A 16,444-nucleotide genomic window follows, 5' to 3' on the forward strand; every position below is an offset into this window, starting at 1 on the left:
TGATGTGATGGACAAGACCCAATCCTAAGACTAGCACAAAAGATCGAGTAGTTCATTTGCTAGAGCTTTGCGAATGTCAAGTATCTCTTCCTTTGACCATGAGATCGTATAACTCCTGGATACCGTAGGAGTGCTTTGGGTGTATCAAACGTCACAACGTAACTGGGTGACTATAAAGGTGCACTACAGGTATCTCCGAAAGTATCTATTGTTTTATGCGGATCGAGACTGGGATTTGTCACTCCGTGTAAACGGAGAGGTATCTCTGGGCCCACTCGGTAGGACATCATCATATGCGCAATGTGACCAAGGAGTTGATCACGGGATGATGTGTTACGGAACGAGTAAAGTGACTTGCCGGTAACGAGATTGAACAAGGTATTGGTATACCGACGATCGAATCTCGGGCAAGTAAAATACCGCTAGACAAAGGGAATTGAATACGGGATCGATTGAGTCCTTGACATCGTGGTTCATCCGATGAGATCATCGTGGAACATGTGGGAGCCAACATGGGTATCCAGATCCCGCTGTTGGTTATTGACCGGAGAACGTCTCGGTCATGTCTGCATGTCTCCCGAACCCGTAGGGTCTACACACTTAAGGTTCGATGACGCTAGGGTTATAAAGGAAGCTTGTATGTGGTTACCGAATGTTGTTCGGAGTCCCGGATGAGATCCCGGACGTCACGAGGAGTTCCGGAATGGTCCGGAGGTAAAGATTTATATATAGGAAGTCCTGTTTCGGCCATCGGGACAAGTTTCGGGGTCATCGGTATTGTACCGGGACCACCGGAAGGGTCCCGGGGGCCCACCGGGTGGGGCCACCTGCCCCGGGGGGCCACATGGGCTGTAGGGGGTGCGCCTTGGCCTACATGGGCCAAGGGCACCAGCCCCTAGAGGCCCATGCGCCAAGATAAAGGAAAAAGGGAAGAGTCCTAAAGGGGGAAGGCACCTCCGAGGTGCCTTGGGGAGGATGGACTCCTCCCCATCCTTAGCCGCACCCCTTCCTTGGAGGAGGGGGCAAGGCTGCGCCCTCCCCCTCTCCCTTGGCCCTATATATAGTGGGGAAAAGGAGGAGCAATCATACCTAAGGCCTTTGGTTGCCTCCCTCTCCCTCCCGTGACACATCTCCTCTCCCGTAGGTGCTCGGCGAAGCCCTGCAGGATTGCCACGCTCCTCCACCACCACCACGCCGTTGTGCTGCTGTTGGATGGAGTCTTCCTCAACCTCTCCCTCTCTCCTTGCTGGATCAAGGCGTGGGAGACGTCACCGGGCTGTACGTGTGTTGAACGCGGAGGTGCCGTCCGTTCGGCACTTGATCATCGGTGATCTGAATCACGACGAGTACGACTCCATCAACCCCGTTCACTTGAACGCTTCCGCTTAGCGATCTACAAGGGTATGTAGATGCAACTCTCCTCTCCTTCTACTCGTTGCTGGTCTCTCCATAGATAGATCTTGGTGTTACGTAGGAAAATTTTTGAATTTCTGCTACGTTCCCCAACAGTGGCATCATGAGCTAGGTCTATTGCGTAGATTCTTTGCACGAGTAGAACACAAAGTAGTTGTGGGCGTTGATTTTGTTCAATATGCTTGCCGTTACTAGTCTTATCTTGATTCGGCGGCATCGTGGGATGAAGCGGCCCGGACCGACCTTACACGTACTCTTACGTGAGACTGGTTCCACCGACTGACATGCACTAGATGCATAAGGTGGCTAGCGGGTGTCTGTCTCTCCTACTTTAGTCGGATCGGATTCGATGAAAAGGGTCCTTATGAAGGGTAAATAGCAATTGGCATATCACGTTGTGGTCTTTGCGTAGGTAAGAAACGTTCTTGCTAGAAACCCATAGCAGCCACGTAAAACATGCAAACAACAATTAGAGGACGTCTAACTTGTTTTTGCAGGGTATGCTATGTGATGTGATATGGCCAAAAGGATGTGATGAATGATATATGTGATGTATGAGATTGATCATGTTCTTGTAATAGGATTCACGACTTGCATGTCGATGAGTATGACAACCGGCAGGAGCCATAGGAGTTGTCTTTATTTTTTGTATGACCTGCGTGTCATTGAAGAACGCCATGTAAATTACTTTACTTTATTGCTAAACGCGTTAGCCATAGAAGTAGAAGTAGTCGTTGGCGTGACAACTTCATGAAGACACGATGATGGAGATCATGATGATGGAGATCATGGTGTCATGCCGGTGACAAGATGATCATGGAGCCCCGAAGATGAAGATCAAAGGAGCTATATGATATTGGCCATATCATGTCACTACTCTTATTTGATTGCATGTGATGTTTATCATGTTTATACATCTTATTTGCTTAGAACGACGGTAGTAAATAAGATGATCCCTCATTAAAATTTCAAGAAGTGTTCTCCCCTAACTGTGCACCGTTGCTACAGTTCGTCGTTTCGAAGCACCACGTGATGATCGGGTGTGATAGATTCTTACGTTCACATACAACGGGTGTAAGACAGTTTTACACAGCGAAAACACTTAGGGTTAACTTGACGAGCCTAGCATGTACAGACATGGCCTCGGAACACGGAGACCGAAAGGTCGAGCATGAGTCGTATAGAAGATACGATCAACATGAAGATGTTCACCGATGATGACTAGTCCGTCTCACGTGATGATCGGACACGGCCTAGTTTGACTCGGATCATGTAATCACTTAGATGACTAGAGGGATGTCTATCTGAGTGGGAGTTCATAAGATGAACTTAATTATCCTGAACATAGTCAAAAGACCTTTTGCAAATTATGTCGTAGCTCGCGCTATAGTTCTACTGTTTTAGATATGTTCCTAGAGAAAATATAGTTGAAAGTTGATAGTAGCGATTATGCGATCAGTAGAAAGCTTATGTCCTTAATGCACCGCTCAGTGTGCTGAACCCCAAACGTCGTTTGTGGATGTTTCGAACATCGAACATACACGTTTTGATAACTACGTGATAGTTCAGTTAAATGGTTTAGAGTAGAGGCACCAAAGACGTTTTCGAAACGTCGCGGAACATATGAGATGTTTCGAGGGCTGAAATTAGGATTTCAGGCTCGTGCCCACGTCAAGAGGTATGAGACCTCCGACGATTTTCTTAGCCTGCAAACTAAGGGAGAAAAGCTCAATCGTTGAGCTTGTGCTCAGATTGTCTGAGTACAACAATCACTTGAATCGAGTGGGAGTTGATCTTCCAGATGAAATAGTGATAGTTTCTCCGAAGTCATTACCACCAAGCTGCTAGAGCTTCGTGATGAACTATAACATATCAAGGATAGAGATGATGATCCTTGAGGTATTCGCGTTGTTTGACATCGCGAAAGTAGAAATCAAGAAGGAGCATCAATTGTTGATGGTTGGTGAAACCACTAGTTTCAAGAAGGGCAAGGGAACAAAGGGATACTTCATGAAACGGCAAATCAGCTGCTGCACCAATGAAGAAACCCGAGGTTGAACCCAAACCCGAGACTAAGTGCTTCTGTAATAAGGGGAACAACCACTGGAGCAGGATTACCCTAGATACTTGGTAGATGAGAAGGCTGGCAAGGTCGATAGAAGTATATTGGATATACATTATGTTAATGTGTACTTTACTAGTACTCCTAGTAGCACCAGGGTATTGGATACCGGTTCGGTTGCTAAGTGTTAGTAACTCGAAATAAAAGCTACGGAATAAACGGAGACTAGCTAAAGGTGAGCTGACGATATATGTTGGAAGTGTTTCCAAGGTTGATATGATCAAGCATCGCACGCTCCCTCTACCACCGAGATTGGTGTTTGCGTTGAGCATAGACATGATTGGATTATGTCTATCGCAATACGGTTATTCATTTAAGGAGAATAATGGTTACTCTATTTTTGAATAATACCTTCAATGGTCTTGCACCTAAAGGAATGGTTTATTGAATCTCGATCGTAGTGATACACATTTTCATGCCAAAAGATATAAGATAGTAATGATAGTACCACTTACTTGTGGCACTGCCATGTAAGTCATAATGGTATAAAACGCATGAAGAAGCTCCATGTTGATGGATCTTTGGACTCACTCGTTTTTGAAAAGTTTGAGACATGCGAACCATGTCTATTGGTGTATATGCATGAAGAAACTCCATGCAAATGGATCGTTTGGACTCACTTGATTTTGAATCACTTGAGATATGCAAATCATACCACATGGGCAAGATGACTGAAAAGCCTCGGTTTCAGTAAGATGGAACAAGATAGCAACTTGTTGGAAGTAACACATTTTGATGTGTGCAGTCCAATGAGTGCTGAGGCATGCAGTGAATATCGTTATGTTCTTACTTCACAGATGATTCGAGTAGATGTTGAGAATATTTACTTGATGAAACACAAGTCTGAATTATTGAATGGTTCAAGTAATTTCAGAGTGAAGTAGAAGATCATTGTGACAAGAGGATAAAATGTCTATGATATGATCATAGAGATGAATATCTGAGTTACGAGTTTTGGCACACAATTAAGACATTGTGGAAATTGTTTCACAATTAATACCGCCTGGAACACCATAGTGTGATGGTGTGTCCGAACATCATAGTTGCACCCTATTGGATATGGTGCGTACCATGATGTCTCTTATCGAATTACCACTATTGTTCATGGGTTAGGCATTAGAGACAACCACATTCACTTTAAATAGGGCACCACGTAATTCCGATGAGATGACACCGTATGAATTATGGTTTAGAGAAACCTAAGTTGTCGTTTCTTAAAAGTTTGGGGCTGCGACGCTTATGTGAAAAAGTTTCAGGATTAAGCTCGAACCCAAAGCGGATAAAATGCATCTTCATAGGACACCCAAAACAGTTGGGTATACCTCCTAATTCAGATCCGAAAGCAATATGGATTGTTTCTAGAATCGGGTCCTTTCTCGAGGAAAAGTTTCTCTCGAAAGAATTGAGTGGGAGGATGGTGGAGACTTGATGAGGTTATTGAACCGTCACTTCAACTAGTGTGTAGCAGGGCACAGGAAGTTGTTCCTGTGGCACCTACACCAATTGAAGTGGAAGCTTATGATATTGATCATGAAACTTCGGATCAAGTCACTACCAAACCTCGTAGGATGACAAGGACACGTACTACTTCAGAGTGGTAAGGTAATCCTGTCTTGAAGTCATGTTGCTAGACAACAATGAACCTACGAGCTATGGAGAAGCGATGGTGGGCCCGAATTCCGACAAATGGTTAGAAGCCATGAAATCCGAGATAGTATCCATATATCAGAACAAAGCATGGACTTTGATGGACTTGCCCGATGATCGGCAATCCATTGAGATAAATGGATCTTTTAAGAAGAAGACGGACGTGGATGGTAATGTCACCATCCATGAAGCTCGACTTGTGGCGAAGAGTTTTTCACAAGTTCAAGGAGTTGACTACGATGAGATTTTCTCATCCGTAGCGATGCTTAAAGTCCGTCGGAATCATGTTAGCATTAGCTGCATTTATGAAATCTGGCAGATGGATGTCAAGACAAGTTTCCTTACTAGTTTTCGTAAGGAAAGGTTGTATGCAATACAATCAGAAAAGTTTTGTCGATCCTAAGGATGCTAAAAGGTATGCTAGCTCCAGCGATCCTTCTAAGGACTGGAGTGAGCATCTCGGAGTTGGAATGTATGCTTTGATGATGATCAAAGATTTTGGGTTTGTACAAAGTTTATGAGAAACTTGTATTTCCAAAGAAGTGAGTGGGAGCACTATAGAATTTCTGATGAGTATATGTTGTTGACATATTGTTGATCAGAAATGATGTAGAATTTCTAGAAAGCATATAGGGTTATTTTGAAAGTGTTTTTCAATGGAAAGCCTGGATTAAGCTACTTGAACATTGAGCATCAAGATCTATAAGGATAGATCAAAATGCTTAATAATACTTTCAAATGAGCACATACCTTGACATGATCTTGAAGGTGTTCAAGATGGACCAGTCAAAGAAAGAGTTCTTGCCTGAGTTGTAAGGTACGAAGTTAAGACTTAAAGCTCGACCACGGCAGAATAGAGAGAAAGGACGAAGGTCGTCCCCTATGCTTAAGACGTAGGCTCTTCAGTATGCTATGCTGTGTACCGCACCTGAAGTGTGCCTTGCCATGAGTCAGTCAAGGGGTACAAGAGTGATCCAAGAATGGCTCACAGGACAGCGGTCAAAGTTATCCTTAGTAACTAGTGGACTAAGGAATTTTCTCGATTATGGAGGTGGTAAAAGAGTTCGTCGTAAAGGTTACGTCGATGCAAGTTTGACACCTATCCGGATAGCTCTGAGTAGAGATACCGGATACATATAATGGAGCAACAATTTAGAATAGCTCCAAGTAGAACAGTTATTTGGAATAGCTCCAAATAGAGCGTGGTAGCTGCATCTAGGAGATGACATAGAGATTTGTAAAGCACACACGGATCTGAAAGGTTCAGACCCGTTGACTAAAACCTCTCTCACAAGCAACATGATCAAACATAAAACTCATTGAGTGTTAATCACATAGTGATGTGAACTAGACTACTGACTCTAGTAAACTCTTGGGTATTAGTCACATGGCGATGTGACCTGTGAGTGTTAATCACATGGCGATGTGAACTAGATTATTGACTCTAGTGCAAGTGGGAGACTGTTGGAAATATGCCCTAGAGGCAATAATAAAAGTATTATTATTATATTTCCTTGTTCATGATAATTGTCTTTTATTCATGCTATAACTGTATTATCCGGAAATCGTAATACACGTGTGAATACATAGACCACAATATGTCCCTAGTGAGCCTCTAGTTGACTAGCTCGTTGTGATCAACAGATAGTCATGGTTTCCTGGCTATGGACATTGGATGTCGTTGATAACGGGATCACATCATTAGGAGAATGATGTGATGGACAAGACCCAATCCTAAGACTAGCACAAAAGATCGAGTAGTTCATTTGCTAGAGCTTTGCGAATGTCAAGTATCTCTTCCTTTGACCATGAGATCGTATAACTCCTGGATACCGTAGGAGTGCTTTGGGTGTATCAAACGTCACAACGTAACTGGGTGACTATAAAGGTGCACTACAGGTATCTCCGAAAGTATCTATTGTTTTATGCGGATCGAGACTGGGATTTGTCACTCCGTGTAAACGGAGAGGTATCTCTGGGCCCACTCGGTAGGACATCATCATATGCGCAATGTGACCAAGGAGTTGATCACGGGATGATGTGTTACGGAACGAGTAAAGTGACTTGCCGGTAACGAGATTGAACAAGGTATTGGTATACCGACGATCGAATCTCGGGCAAGTAAAATACCGCTAGACAAAGGGAATTGAATACGGGATCGATTGAGTCCTTGACATCGTGGTTCATCCGATGAGATCATCGTGGAACATGTGGGAGCCAACATGGGTATCCAGATCCCGCTGTTGGTTATTGACCGGAGAACGTCTCGGTCATGTCTGCATGTCTCCCGAACCCGTAGGGTCTACACACTTAAGGTTCGATGACGCTAGGGTTATAAAGGAAGCTTGTATGTGGTTACCGAATGTTGTTCGGAGTCCCGGATGAGATCCCGGACGTCACGAGGAGTTCCGGAATGGTCCGGAGGTAAAGATTTATATATAGGAAGTCCTGTTTCGGCCATCGGGACAAGTTTCGGGGTCATCGGTATTGTACCGGGACCACCGGAAGGGTCCCGGGGGCCCACCGGGTGGGGCCACCTGCCCCGGGGGGCCACATGGGCTGTAGGGGGTGCGCCTTGGCCTACATGGGCCAAGGGCACCAGCCCCTAGAGGCCCATGCGCCAAGATAAAGGAAAAGGGAAGAGTCCTAAAGGGGGAAGGCACCTCCGAGGTGCCTTGGGGAGGATGGACTCCTCCCCATCCTTAGCCGCACCCCTTCCTTGGAGGAGGGGGCAAGGCTGCGCCCTCCCCCTCTCCCTTGGCCCTATATATAGTGGGGAAAAGGAGGAGCAATCATACCTAAGGCCTTTGGTTGCCTCCCTCTCCCTCCCGTGACACATCTCCTCTCCCGTAGGTGCTCGGCGAAGCCCTGCAGGATTGCCACGCTCCTCCACCACCACCACGCCGTTGTGCTGCTGTTGGATGGAGTCTTCCTCAACCTCTCCCTCTCTCCTTGCTGGATCAAGGCGTGGGAGACGTCACCGGGCTGTACGTGTGTTGAACGCGGAGGTGCCGTCCGTTCGGCACTTGATCATCGGTGATCTGAATCACGACGAGTACGACTCCATCAACCCCGTTCACTTGAACGCTTCCGCTTAGCGATCTACAAGGGTATGTAGATGCAAACTCTCCTCTCCTTTCTACTCGTTGCTGGTCTCTCCATAGATAGATCTTGGTGTTACGTAGGAATTTTTTTGAATTTCTGCTACGTTCCCCATCAATGGGCTTGCTAGGGGCTTTGGCAGTGCCCACGACAACCTCACCACCACCCTTGGAGTCTAGCCAGACCGACTTTGTGGTGTGTGCAGGTTTGGATGCCGCGGTTACTCGCTCGCTTGTGACCATTGGGCAAGTGGTGCCCCCAGGTGGAGATGTTGTTGGGACTGATGCATTGGCACCTTGTTCCGATGCTCTCTTTGCAAAAGAGCTTTGCAACTTGCTCTCTAGCTTGGAGGCGGCTAGCCCTGGGTCTGGTAAGGCGGTTGCGTGCATCATGACCGGAAAGTTTAACGAAGACAAGATCAAGAAGGTGGAGAAGTCTCTCAAAAGCAAAAACAAGAAGAGTGATGCCTTACGGAAGGCGCCTGTGGCTGCTTAATGGTTGCTCCTTGGTCTTTTGGGTCGTCCTCATGGTTTAGCTTATCATCGTGGTTTTTGGGGGGTCTTTGGTCTAGTGCTGTGGTGTTCTTTTTGGGATTCCTTTGCGATGTAGATGCGTGTGGGCTTGGGTCTGTTGCATGTTCGAAATGTCTGTAAGGCTAACGGTGCGATCGCGGGGTTTTAGACTTTGGGAGTAGTCCGTATGTGGTTTATTTGTATTGGTTTTTGCCCGTTTTTTCATTAATTAACGGGGCAATTCTCTTCTTCTTAATTAATCGACGAGGTAAATCTTTTGCCTTCGTTTCGAACAAAAAAAGGTAGATGGAGCTGAGCTGTTTCTTCTTCTTCCCACTCAGTTTGCAGAGACCCCATGGGTCTCTTCCTGGGTGCTTCGGTAGTGCACTTCACTGGGATCACCGATTCAAGCATCTCTAGAGGCCATGGCGTGCCCTTGCTCTAGCTTCCGATCTTTTGGTGAACCGAGTCGTTGTAGCTTCGGACTGCAAGATGGTTATTGACGATGTTCACAAAGGCACTGTGGAAGTTACGATAATGTCATACGGGAACCAATCTAATGGTTGGTGATTTGGAGGCCTGTACTTTCATCTTCTGAGGTAGACAATCCAATTTCGAGGCTTAGGCCCTGTTTGGTTTATAAGTTCTAGGATTTTTTTAGTCTCGATTAAAAAGTCGCTAGTCCCTAAAAAGTCTCTATCTGTTTGGTTCCTGAGACTAAACATAGACTAAAAGACCATGTTACAACTAAAATTCCCAAAATGACTCTCCCTTAGGTTTTTTTTTCATAAGTCTCAAATGCCCACTTTAAGTCCCTATAAATCCCTCCTGTTTGGTTTAGATGGGAGGAAAAGGGACTTCTTTAAGTCCCTACACCAATAAGTCCATGTAAACAAACATCCCCTTGGCCTTGCTAAGCATGCTCTAGGTCTTTCTTAGGGGCGTCATGTGTGACTCATTCAGTCTCTTGATCCATTGTATCATCGTTTTGGGTACCGAACGGAATTTCATGATTTCGCGTGTTTACCGTCCCCCCCCCCCTCCCCCCTCGTGAAACACTCATACCGAGCAAAATATCTCGAATGTTTTGAAAATTTTGAATTCAAACGCTCAATATGGAGTTAAATATAAACCATCTCTTCTAAGACAACAGAACTGGTAGTGGCCTGGTGGCAAAGGCATGCTTTCCTTAGCAGCAAGTCACGGGTTTGAGTCGGGCGTACGAGCAAGCGGAAGCTGCGGTCCAATACCCACTACGACAGAGCCTCGTGATATTTAAGAGTTAAATGCCGTGGTAAGGCCTGGTGGCGAAGGCATGCTTTCCTTTTAGCAGCAAGTCACGGGTTCGAGTCTGGGCGTACGAGCAAGCGGAAGCTGCGGTCCAATACCCACTACGACATGGCCTCGTGATATTTAAGAGTTAAATACCGTGGTAACCGTAAATTCCGCCCCACGAGAAAAAATGTCCGCTTGGGGATCCAAAACCTTGGTTTGTATCCCTATAAGCATTGGGTATAAACCTTGGTTTATACTTATGACAGGGCAAGGCTCATGATATTTAAGAGTTAAATACGTATATATATCGACCTAAAAAAATTTGAATTCAAAATTTGATTTTAAATTTCGTCCGATTTTTTTCGGTATTTCGTGGTTACCGTGGTAACCGCAAATTCTGCTCCTCGAGAAAAAAGGTCCGCTTGGGATCCAAACCTTGGTTTGTATCCCTAACATTGGGTATTACTTATGCTTAAAAATGGAGCATGTTTAAATTTAGAAGGAAAAAAAGCAAATACTTATGCTTCAAAATGAAACAAAGCAAGAGAAGCTTTTCTGTTGAGTAAATCTTCACTGCAACCTTTCAAACAAAAATATCTTCACTGCAATGGAGGGAAGGGTAGGATCTGCCTGCCTCTATTTATGTTACACATGCGTGTTACTCACACATCGGCCCCTTATTCGCCATTGGTTATAGCAGGTTCACAAGTGATAAACTGAGCAGATCTTGTTACATGCATGCTACATTTCTGAGTGGTGGTGCGTCCGGCCGGTGAGCCCGCAGAGGAAGCTCCGGCGCCGCCGCCGAGGCCGCATGGAGCCATGGTCTTTCTCGTCGATGTCGGGCTTCTTGGGCGCTGCCTGCATCTTCATCTGGCGCTCCTCCGGCGTCCAGACGCGTCTGCGCGCATTGAGCCACGCGATGATGTCGGAGAAGATGACATCGACGTTCTCGTCCGGCTCGCCGGCGGTGAGGCCGTGCCACATCCCCGGGTAGAGCTTGATGGCCTTGTCCGTGCTGGCGGCGTGCTCGTACAGCGCGCGGCTCACCTCCGGGTCCGTCACGGTGTCGGCCTCGCCGTGCAGGACCAAGAAGGGCAGCTTCACCTTGGATAGGCTGTCCTCCACGTACATGCTGGTCCTGAGCATCTCCAGCGCCGTCTTGAGCCGCGGCTTGTCTTGGTAGATGAGCTTGTTCTTCCTGATCTGCTCGGCATGGCAGAAACGCGAGATGAGATTAGCTTCTAGTAATGCAAAATGCACTAGCTATAGCATGGTTTCGGTACTGGAAAAATATATTTAAAATCTAATCCATGGCTTGCTTATGACTGACATTCTGGACACTGAAAAATGAAAATTCAGGCTGCCTCCCATGATGATATGAGTGAAACAAGGATGTCTGAACTCTGAAGAAGAAGAAGAAGAAGGGGGGAATTTGATTTCACTGACCTTTTCGCGCTTGTCGCGGTCCTTGAAGGCGGCATCAATGACGTCTTTGGTCGGGACGATCTTCCACCTGGGTATGATGTCCTCCACCTGCGTCAGGGCGGTGATAACCAGCGGGTGCGGCTTCACCTTCTCCGATATCTGAATGGGCGCGTTACAGATAGCACAATGTCAGTCTAGAGAAATGCATGGCATGGCGGGATAAAAATAAAAAGGAAAACCATTAATCTCATGCTCATGGTTGGAGGCTTGCAGCCGAGAGAGACCTTGCACATGGGCGCGACGAGGACGGCGCCGTCCCAGAACGTGGGGTCCTTCCTGTGCAGCAGCAGCGCCACGGCGCCGCCCATGGACTCGCCGTACAGGAACCTGCTCTTGCTCCGGTATTCTTCCAGGTCTGCACGAGTTTCATGTCACGGTTAATAACAAGATTTATTTTCCTTTTTTCGAAGATAAGAAGAAGGGAAGAAAGTGGTACTGTACCGCAGATGGACTTGTAGAATCGGTCGCAGTCGTCAACGAGGCGGTGGAAGCTGCGGATGTAGCAGCGGGTGCCCATGGACTTGCCGTGCCCCTCGTAGTCCATCCCGAACACGCCGTACCCCGCCGCCGCCAGCCGCACGCCGCACGCTGCCAGATAGTAGTATTACATTAGTCTTTAGTTAGCAGAAGAAGATCATGCGGACCCAGAAGTGCCATGGGCATTCTCACATTCATGCATTTTAACTGAAACTAGAAATGGGCTACTGCTAGCAACACTTGTTAAGTTCCTTCCACTGTAATTTGCAGCATGGGAATGGCAATCACGTAGAGTCACTGAAGTTTTTTTTTTTAACGAAGACGCACGAAGCGTCCGGCTTTGAGTCACTGAAGTTTGGGCTTGAAGAAAAACAATTTCCCACTAACTGTACCAAACAGCTGCTAATGGAAGGCAGAGGACCACCACTCTAACCAGTGCACTATAGTACTCCACCCCCCCTATATCACCATCCTTAATTGAAGAGAACGGCCAGAGTGGACAGTGTGCATCCATCATCCTCTCCAACCTCTACTCAGTTATGACGCGATACTGTATGCGTGCAGGCTCCACACGAGTCACGGCAGCTAACCTATAGCGGTCGCCGATTAATTTCCTCGGTGGACACACATTATAATAAGCGCCGGAACCTCAATTAAGCCCGTGAAGGACCAGTACGCCACCCGAGTACGTACGTACAGTACAGTACGCTGTAGGCTGTAGGCGACCGGTGGCTACACGTATGTCCACGCAACAAGTTCCAGCCTCACTTCATGGTGGTGAAATGTTGCTCGCCCGGAGGTGGTGGGGGCGGAGCGGAGGCGGGGGACCAAGAGGTTGGTCGCTGTTAATGGCGATCGAGCTACTCCGGCGGAATGGGACACCGCCCGCGCTGGGGCATACGATATCAAGCCTCAAGTACGTGTCGTCCATCGAATTAAAGGCAGGCGGCAATGCCGCTGTTCTAATAAGATCTGTGAATCCGACGCGGCCAACAGGGCGACCGTGGAGCCGACGCCGGTGGTTCATGGTGGATGGGGACGGCGTGGCGTGCTGATTGATGGCCTGGTAGGCAGGCAGGCCGGGCAGCTCACCTGTAAAACCCTCGTGGACGAAAGGGACTTGCATCCAACACCCGTCCGTGTCCACGACTTAGGTAAGGCCCAGATGTGGAAGCATGCAGAGGGATCTTGAGAGTGACACCCCAACATAAAAACGCTTACTTTGGGCGAATTTTAGCAAAATCAAATCATTTAAAATTTTAAGAATTACAGAGGGGAAAAAATCATCGTCTTTTTGTGTACATACATGATTTCCCGTAAAATGTTCTGTTTTGTACGGTGATGCGTTCAAGAATCCTTTTAGTAAGGATGGACCTTTTTTGGGAGTGACTGTGACCACCGAATTCTGGTTTATTGTACATTTATTCTTCTAGATTTATATGTGTTCTATACTAGAGTGTTGTTCGTGTTCATGCAAAACAGTCTACTGTTGTGCAAGCTTGATGTGAATTCCCCTACCAGGTGCCTTAGGCAAAAAAGGAAAAGAAAAAGAATTACCCTACCTGGTTTAAATGTTACACTGATGCTCATTCTAGGTTCATGCTTTTTTTGGACCGAATGTGTAGTAGCCCACAGAAAAATTTCAAACTCGTACTAAATCAATGGCAACTAATATGAACGGAGGGATTAGCTAATAGGTTGACTGATACAGCCCTTTGGATTGGTAGGAGTTGGTGGTAGAGGCTTGTGCAGAAGGAACAGGGATGTTAATCAGGACAGGTGAATGAACACATTTCAGTGCGTGCACACGACTGTCCAACAGGGTTGTCAGTAGTAGTACTAATAACTGATTAAGAAATTGGAAATTAGGACAGGTGCAGATAGTGCAAACACGGATGTTAATTAGGACAGGTGCTTTGAATGGAGTCCTGGCTGCCCGGGTCGGCTTTTAAATGCGTACATCAGTCAATTAATAAATGAGGAGAAATTACTGCGGTGTCTCCCCTTTCTGGTATCAACCAACAGTCCCATCTTAATCCGCCGTTCCTAGCTGTAGCTAATTAAGGCATCCATCAGCCATCAGCCATCAGCCATGGTCTCTTAATTACCAGACACTACTACTATATTAAGACAACATACACTGTAAGGTGTTTAGACACATGCTTAGTAAAATAATTCACTTTGTTCTAAGGCATCATTGGTTATATCTATAGCAGTATGGCTAATTAAGTATTTGCCGTCTACAACTAAGCACTGAGACTAGCCACAGTGGGAGTAACTTCAGCAGTAACATCGAGTCCAACTCAGCAAATTTGCTTACGTAGCAATGAGTTAATGAGGAGAGAGATAGTTACAGTAACTTAGCTAGTTACTGTAACATCACATGTCCCAATGCGACATGAGTCTATAACCTAATAAATGAAGCTTGTATGTTACCACACTTATGCTACTACCCACTATGAAGGTAGTAACATAGTCTAGGGATATGTGTATATTACTATGCATTGTGGCTAGTCTGATGCTTGATAAAAGTCAGTTTATTTCTCTAAGCATCTTGCATTGTGTGTTTAGAACATGGATGTGTTCATCAATCAATGAAGACATGGTTGTCTTAAGAAAATACTTTGTAAACTAGTAATATTAGAGTAGGGTGTTTTTGAGCTCGACCTCCATGGAGACCGAAATTTTTGAAATAAAATAAAATATCAAACTTCACAGTTTTAAAAAGTTGTATGTCATAAAAGTTATATTATTGGATTCATATTTGAAAGAGGTTTTCAATGACACTTTTTTGTGGTATATAACTTATTTTTGGTAATCATTAAATCAAAAGTCAGTACGATTCAAAATACAAGGACGACTAATAAAACAGGCCGGAGGTAGAACTCTTAACCAGGACGTAATGTATAACTACAGGCCCCTGATATAGCTAGTGCATTCATCTGAATCCATCAATTAATGCCTTTGGAGACTATGAACAGCATCGAAGGAGAATACGATGCTACCAATGCCAACACAAACAGCTCGTGAAACCTTTGTGTGGTACTAGCCGGACATAGAGAGGTAAAGGTTGAATATGTTCACATGCAAAATAAGACGATGACTTCTGTGACAGGCTATTCTCATCGTCGTTTATGTAAAGACAAGTAAAATAAGATGACAAGAATGAGAAAGAAGTCTATGAAAGAAAAATACTGGATCAAGCATACCTCTCATGAAGCCGCTGCATTCCATGCCGTAACCTGGACAACGTATTAAACAGACGAAGCGTGAGAAAGAGGTTTAAAACAGAACTTGCCTCGTCTAGCAAGAACCAGCTGCTGAACTGAAGGGAACCAAACGAAATTCCCGGAAATCCATGAGCTTTATCATGGCATCATACTACTACATACCGTGGCAGAGGAAGACGAGCGCCCTGGGCGATGTGGAGGCTGGCAGCCATCCGCAGGTGAAGAGCTGCACCCCGCTCGAGTTCCTCACGTACTCCTGCGAAATACACGATATGGATCGACCAAACCAAATCGACGAAAACCAAGCAGTAGGACGAATCGAAGAGCGAAGGCAGGCAGTGCAATGCAGGGCCAGGAATCACCTCGTGGTACTCGACGTCCATCCTTCCTGGAGGCTTTGCGCGAAGGGGGAGGAAGGGAGGGGCGGCGTGAAGAGCTGGGAAGAAGGTCGGCGAGGTGGATGGACAGACGGTACCGGGGGAGGCAGGCGAGGAGCGATGGGGCAAAGCAGGTGAGGGTTGGGTCGCGTGGGTTGGATTCTGATGCTAGCGTGCGTACCTTGAGCTGGCCGGTGAAGCAAGGACGGAGACGACACACCTAAATCTGCCTGCGCGGCCCGGAGCCCGCGGGGTGACGCATTTATGAGCCCCGAGGCCCCGACGGTGGTGGCTCGGGGAGCAGGGGCGGATAACGAGTTACTGTCCCGTTCGGATCCGTCAGGTCCGAGTTCGTTCCCAAACTTCTATACTTCTATTAGAAGAGCAAACATAATTTTGTCTAAAGCCACATAACAAACTGTACACGGGGTAACCCAGACCCTCCGATCAAATCAACTTAAACACATCCTACTGACCATATTACATCAATAATCTGACATCTCGATCGACGTCTGAGATCAAATGTTCTGCCTGGCAGACGCCGTAATCGTCCGCACTCCGCGTCTACATATCCCCGCAGGCTCGCCCGCAACTCCCTAATTTCCGGATGGATTCCACGAATCAGCAGCAAACCTCGCGTCGCCGCTCCTCCCTTCCCCTCCTCCCTTGCGCTTCCCCCACATTCACCCCGCCTCCGGTCACCGCCTGCGCTCCTGCAGGCCGCCGCCGACCTCCTTTGTCGGTCAGCCGTGCCCAGCGCGGCAGCGCCCTCCTCCTCCTTTCTCTCTCCCTCTCTGTTCC

The 16,444-nt window shown here is 46.6% G+C and overlaps 1 protein-coding gene across 1 annotated transcript; it reads right to left on the reverse strand.

Moving 5' to 3' along the window:
• Window positions 1-10,619: 10,619 nt before the first annotated feature.
• On the reverse strand, window positions 10,620-15,955 carry LOC123046081 (caffeoylshikimate esterase). Its single transcript, XM_044469367.1, has 7 exons — window positions 15,629-15,955; window positions 15,429-15,522; window positions 15,246-15,278; window positions 12,001-12,147; window positions 11,784-11,914; window positions 11,521-11,658; window positions 10,620-11,277 (listed from the first exon to the last, which is right to left on the reverse strand). The coding sequence occupies exons 1-7, from the start codon at window positions 15,647-15,649 to the stop codon at window positions 10,813-10,815; spliced, it is 1,029 nt and encodes a 342-aa protein (XP_044325302.1). The 5' UTR covers window positions 15,650-15,955; the 3' UTR covers window positions 10,620-10,812.
• Window positions 15,956-16,444: the final 489 nt, after the last annotated feature.

This window comes from Triticum aestivum, chromosome 2B (assembly GCF_018294505.1).
Source record: "Triticum aestivum cultivar Chinese Spring chromosome 2B, IWGSC CS RefSeq v2.1, whole genome shotgun sequence".
NCBI classification, from domain to species: Eukaryota; Viridiplantae; Streptophyta; class Magnoliopsida; order Poales; family Poaceae; genus Triticum; species Triticum aestivum.

Coding starts and splice junctions, on each gene's coding strand:
- LOC123046081 (XM_044469367.1), bottom strand. CDS start 15,649: ATGGACGTCGAGTACCACGAG. Junction 11,659..11,783: donor TCGTCGCGCCCATGTGCAAG/GTCTCTCTCGGC, acceptor GCGCCCATTCAG/ATATCGGAGAAGGTGAAGCC. Junction 11,278..11,520: donor ACCGCGACAAGCGCGAAAAG/GTCAGTGAAATC, acceptor CATGCCGAGCAG/ATCAGGAAGAACAAGCTCAT.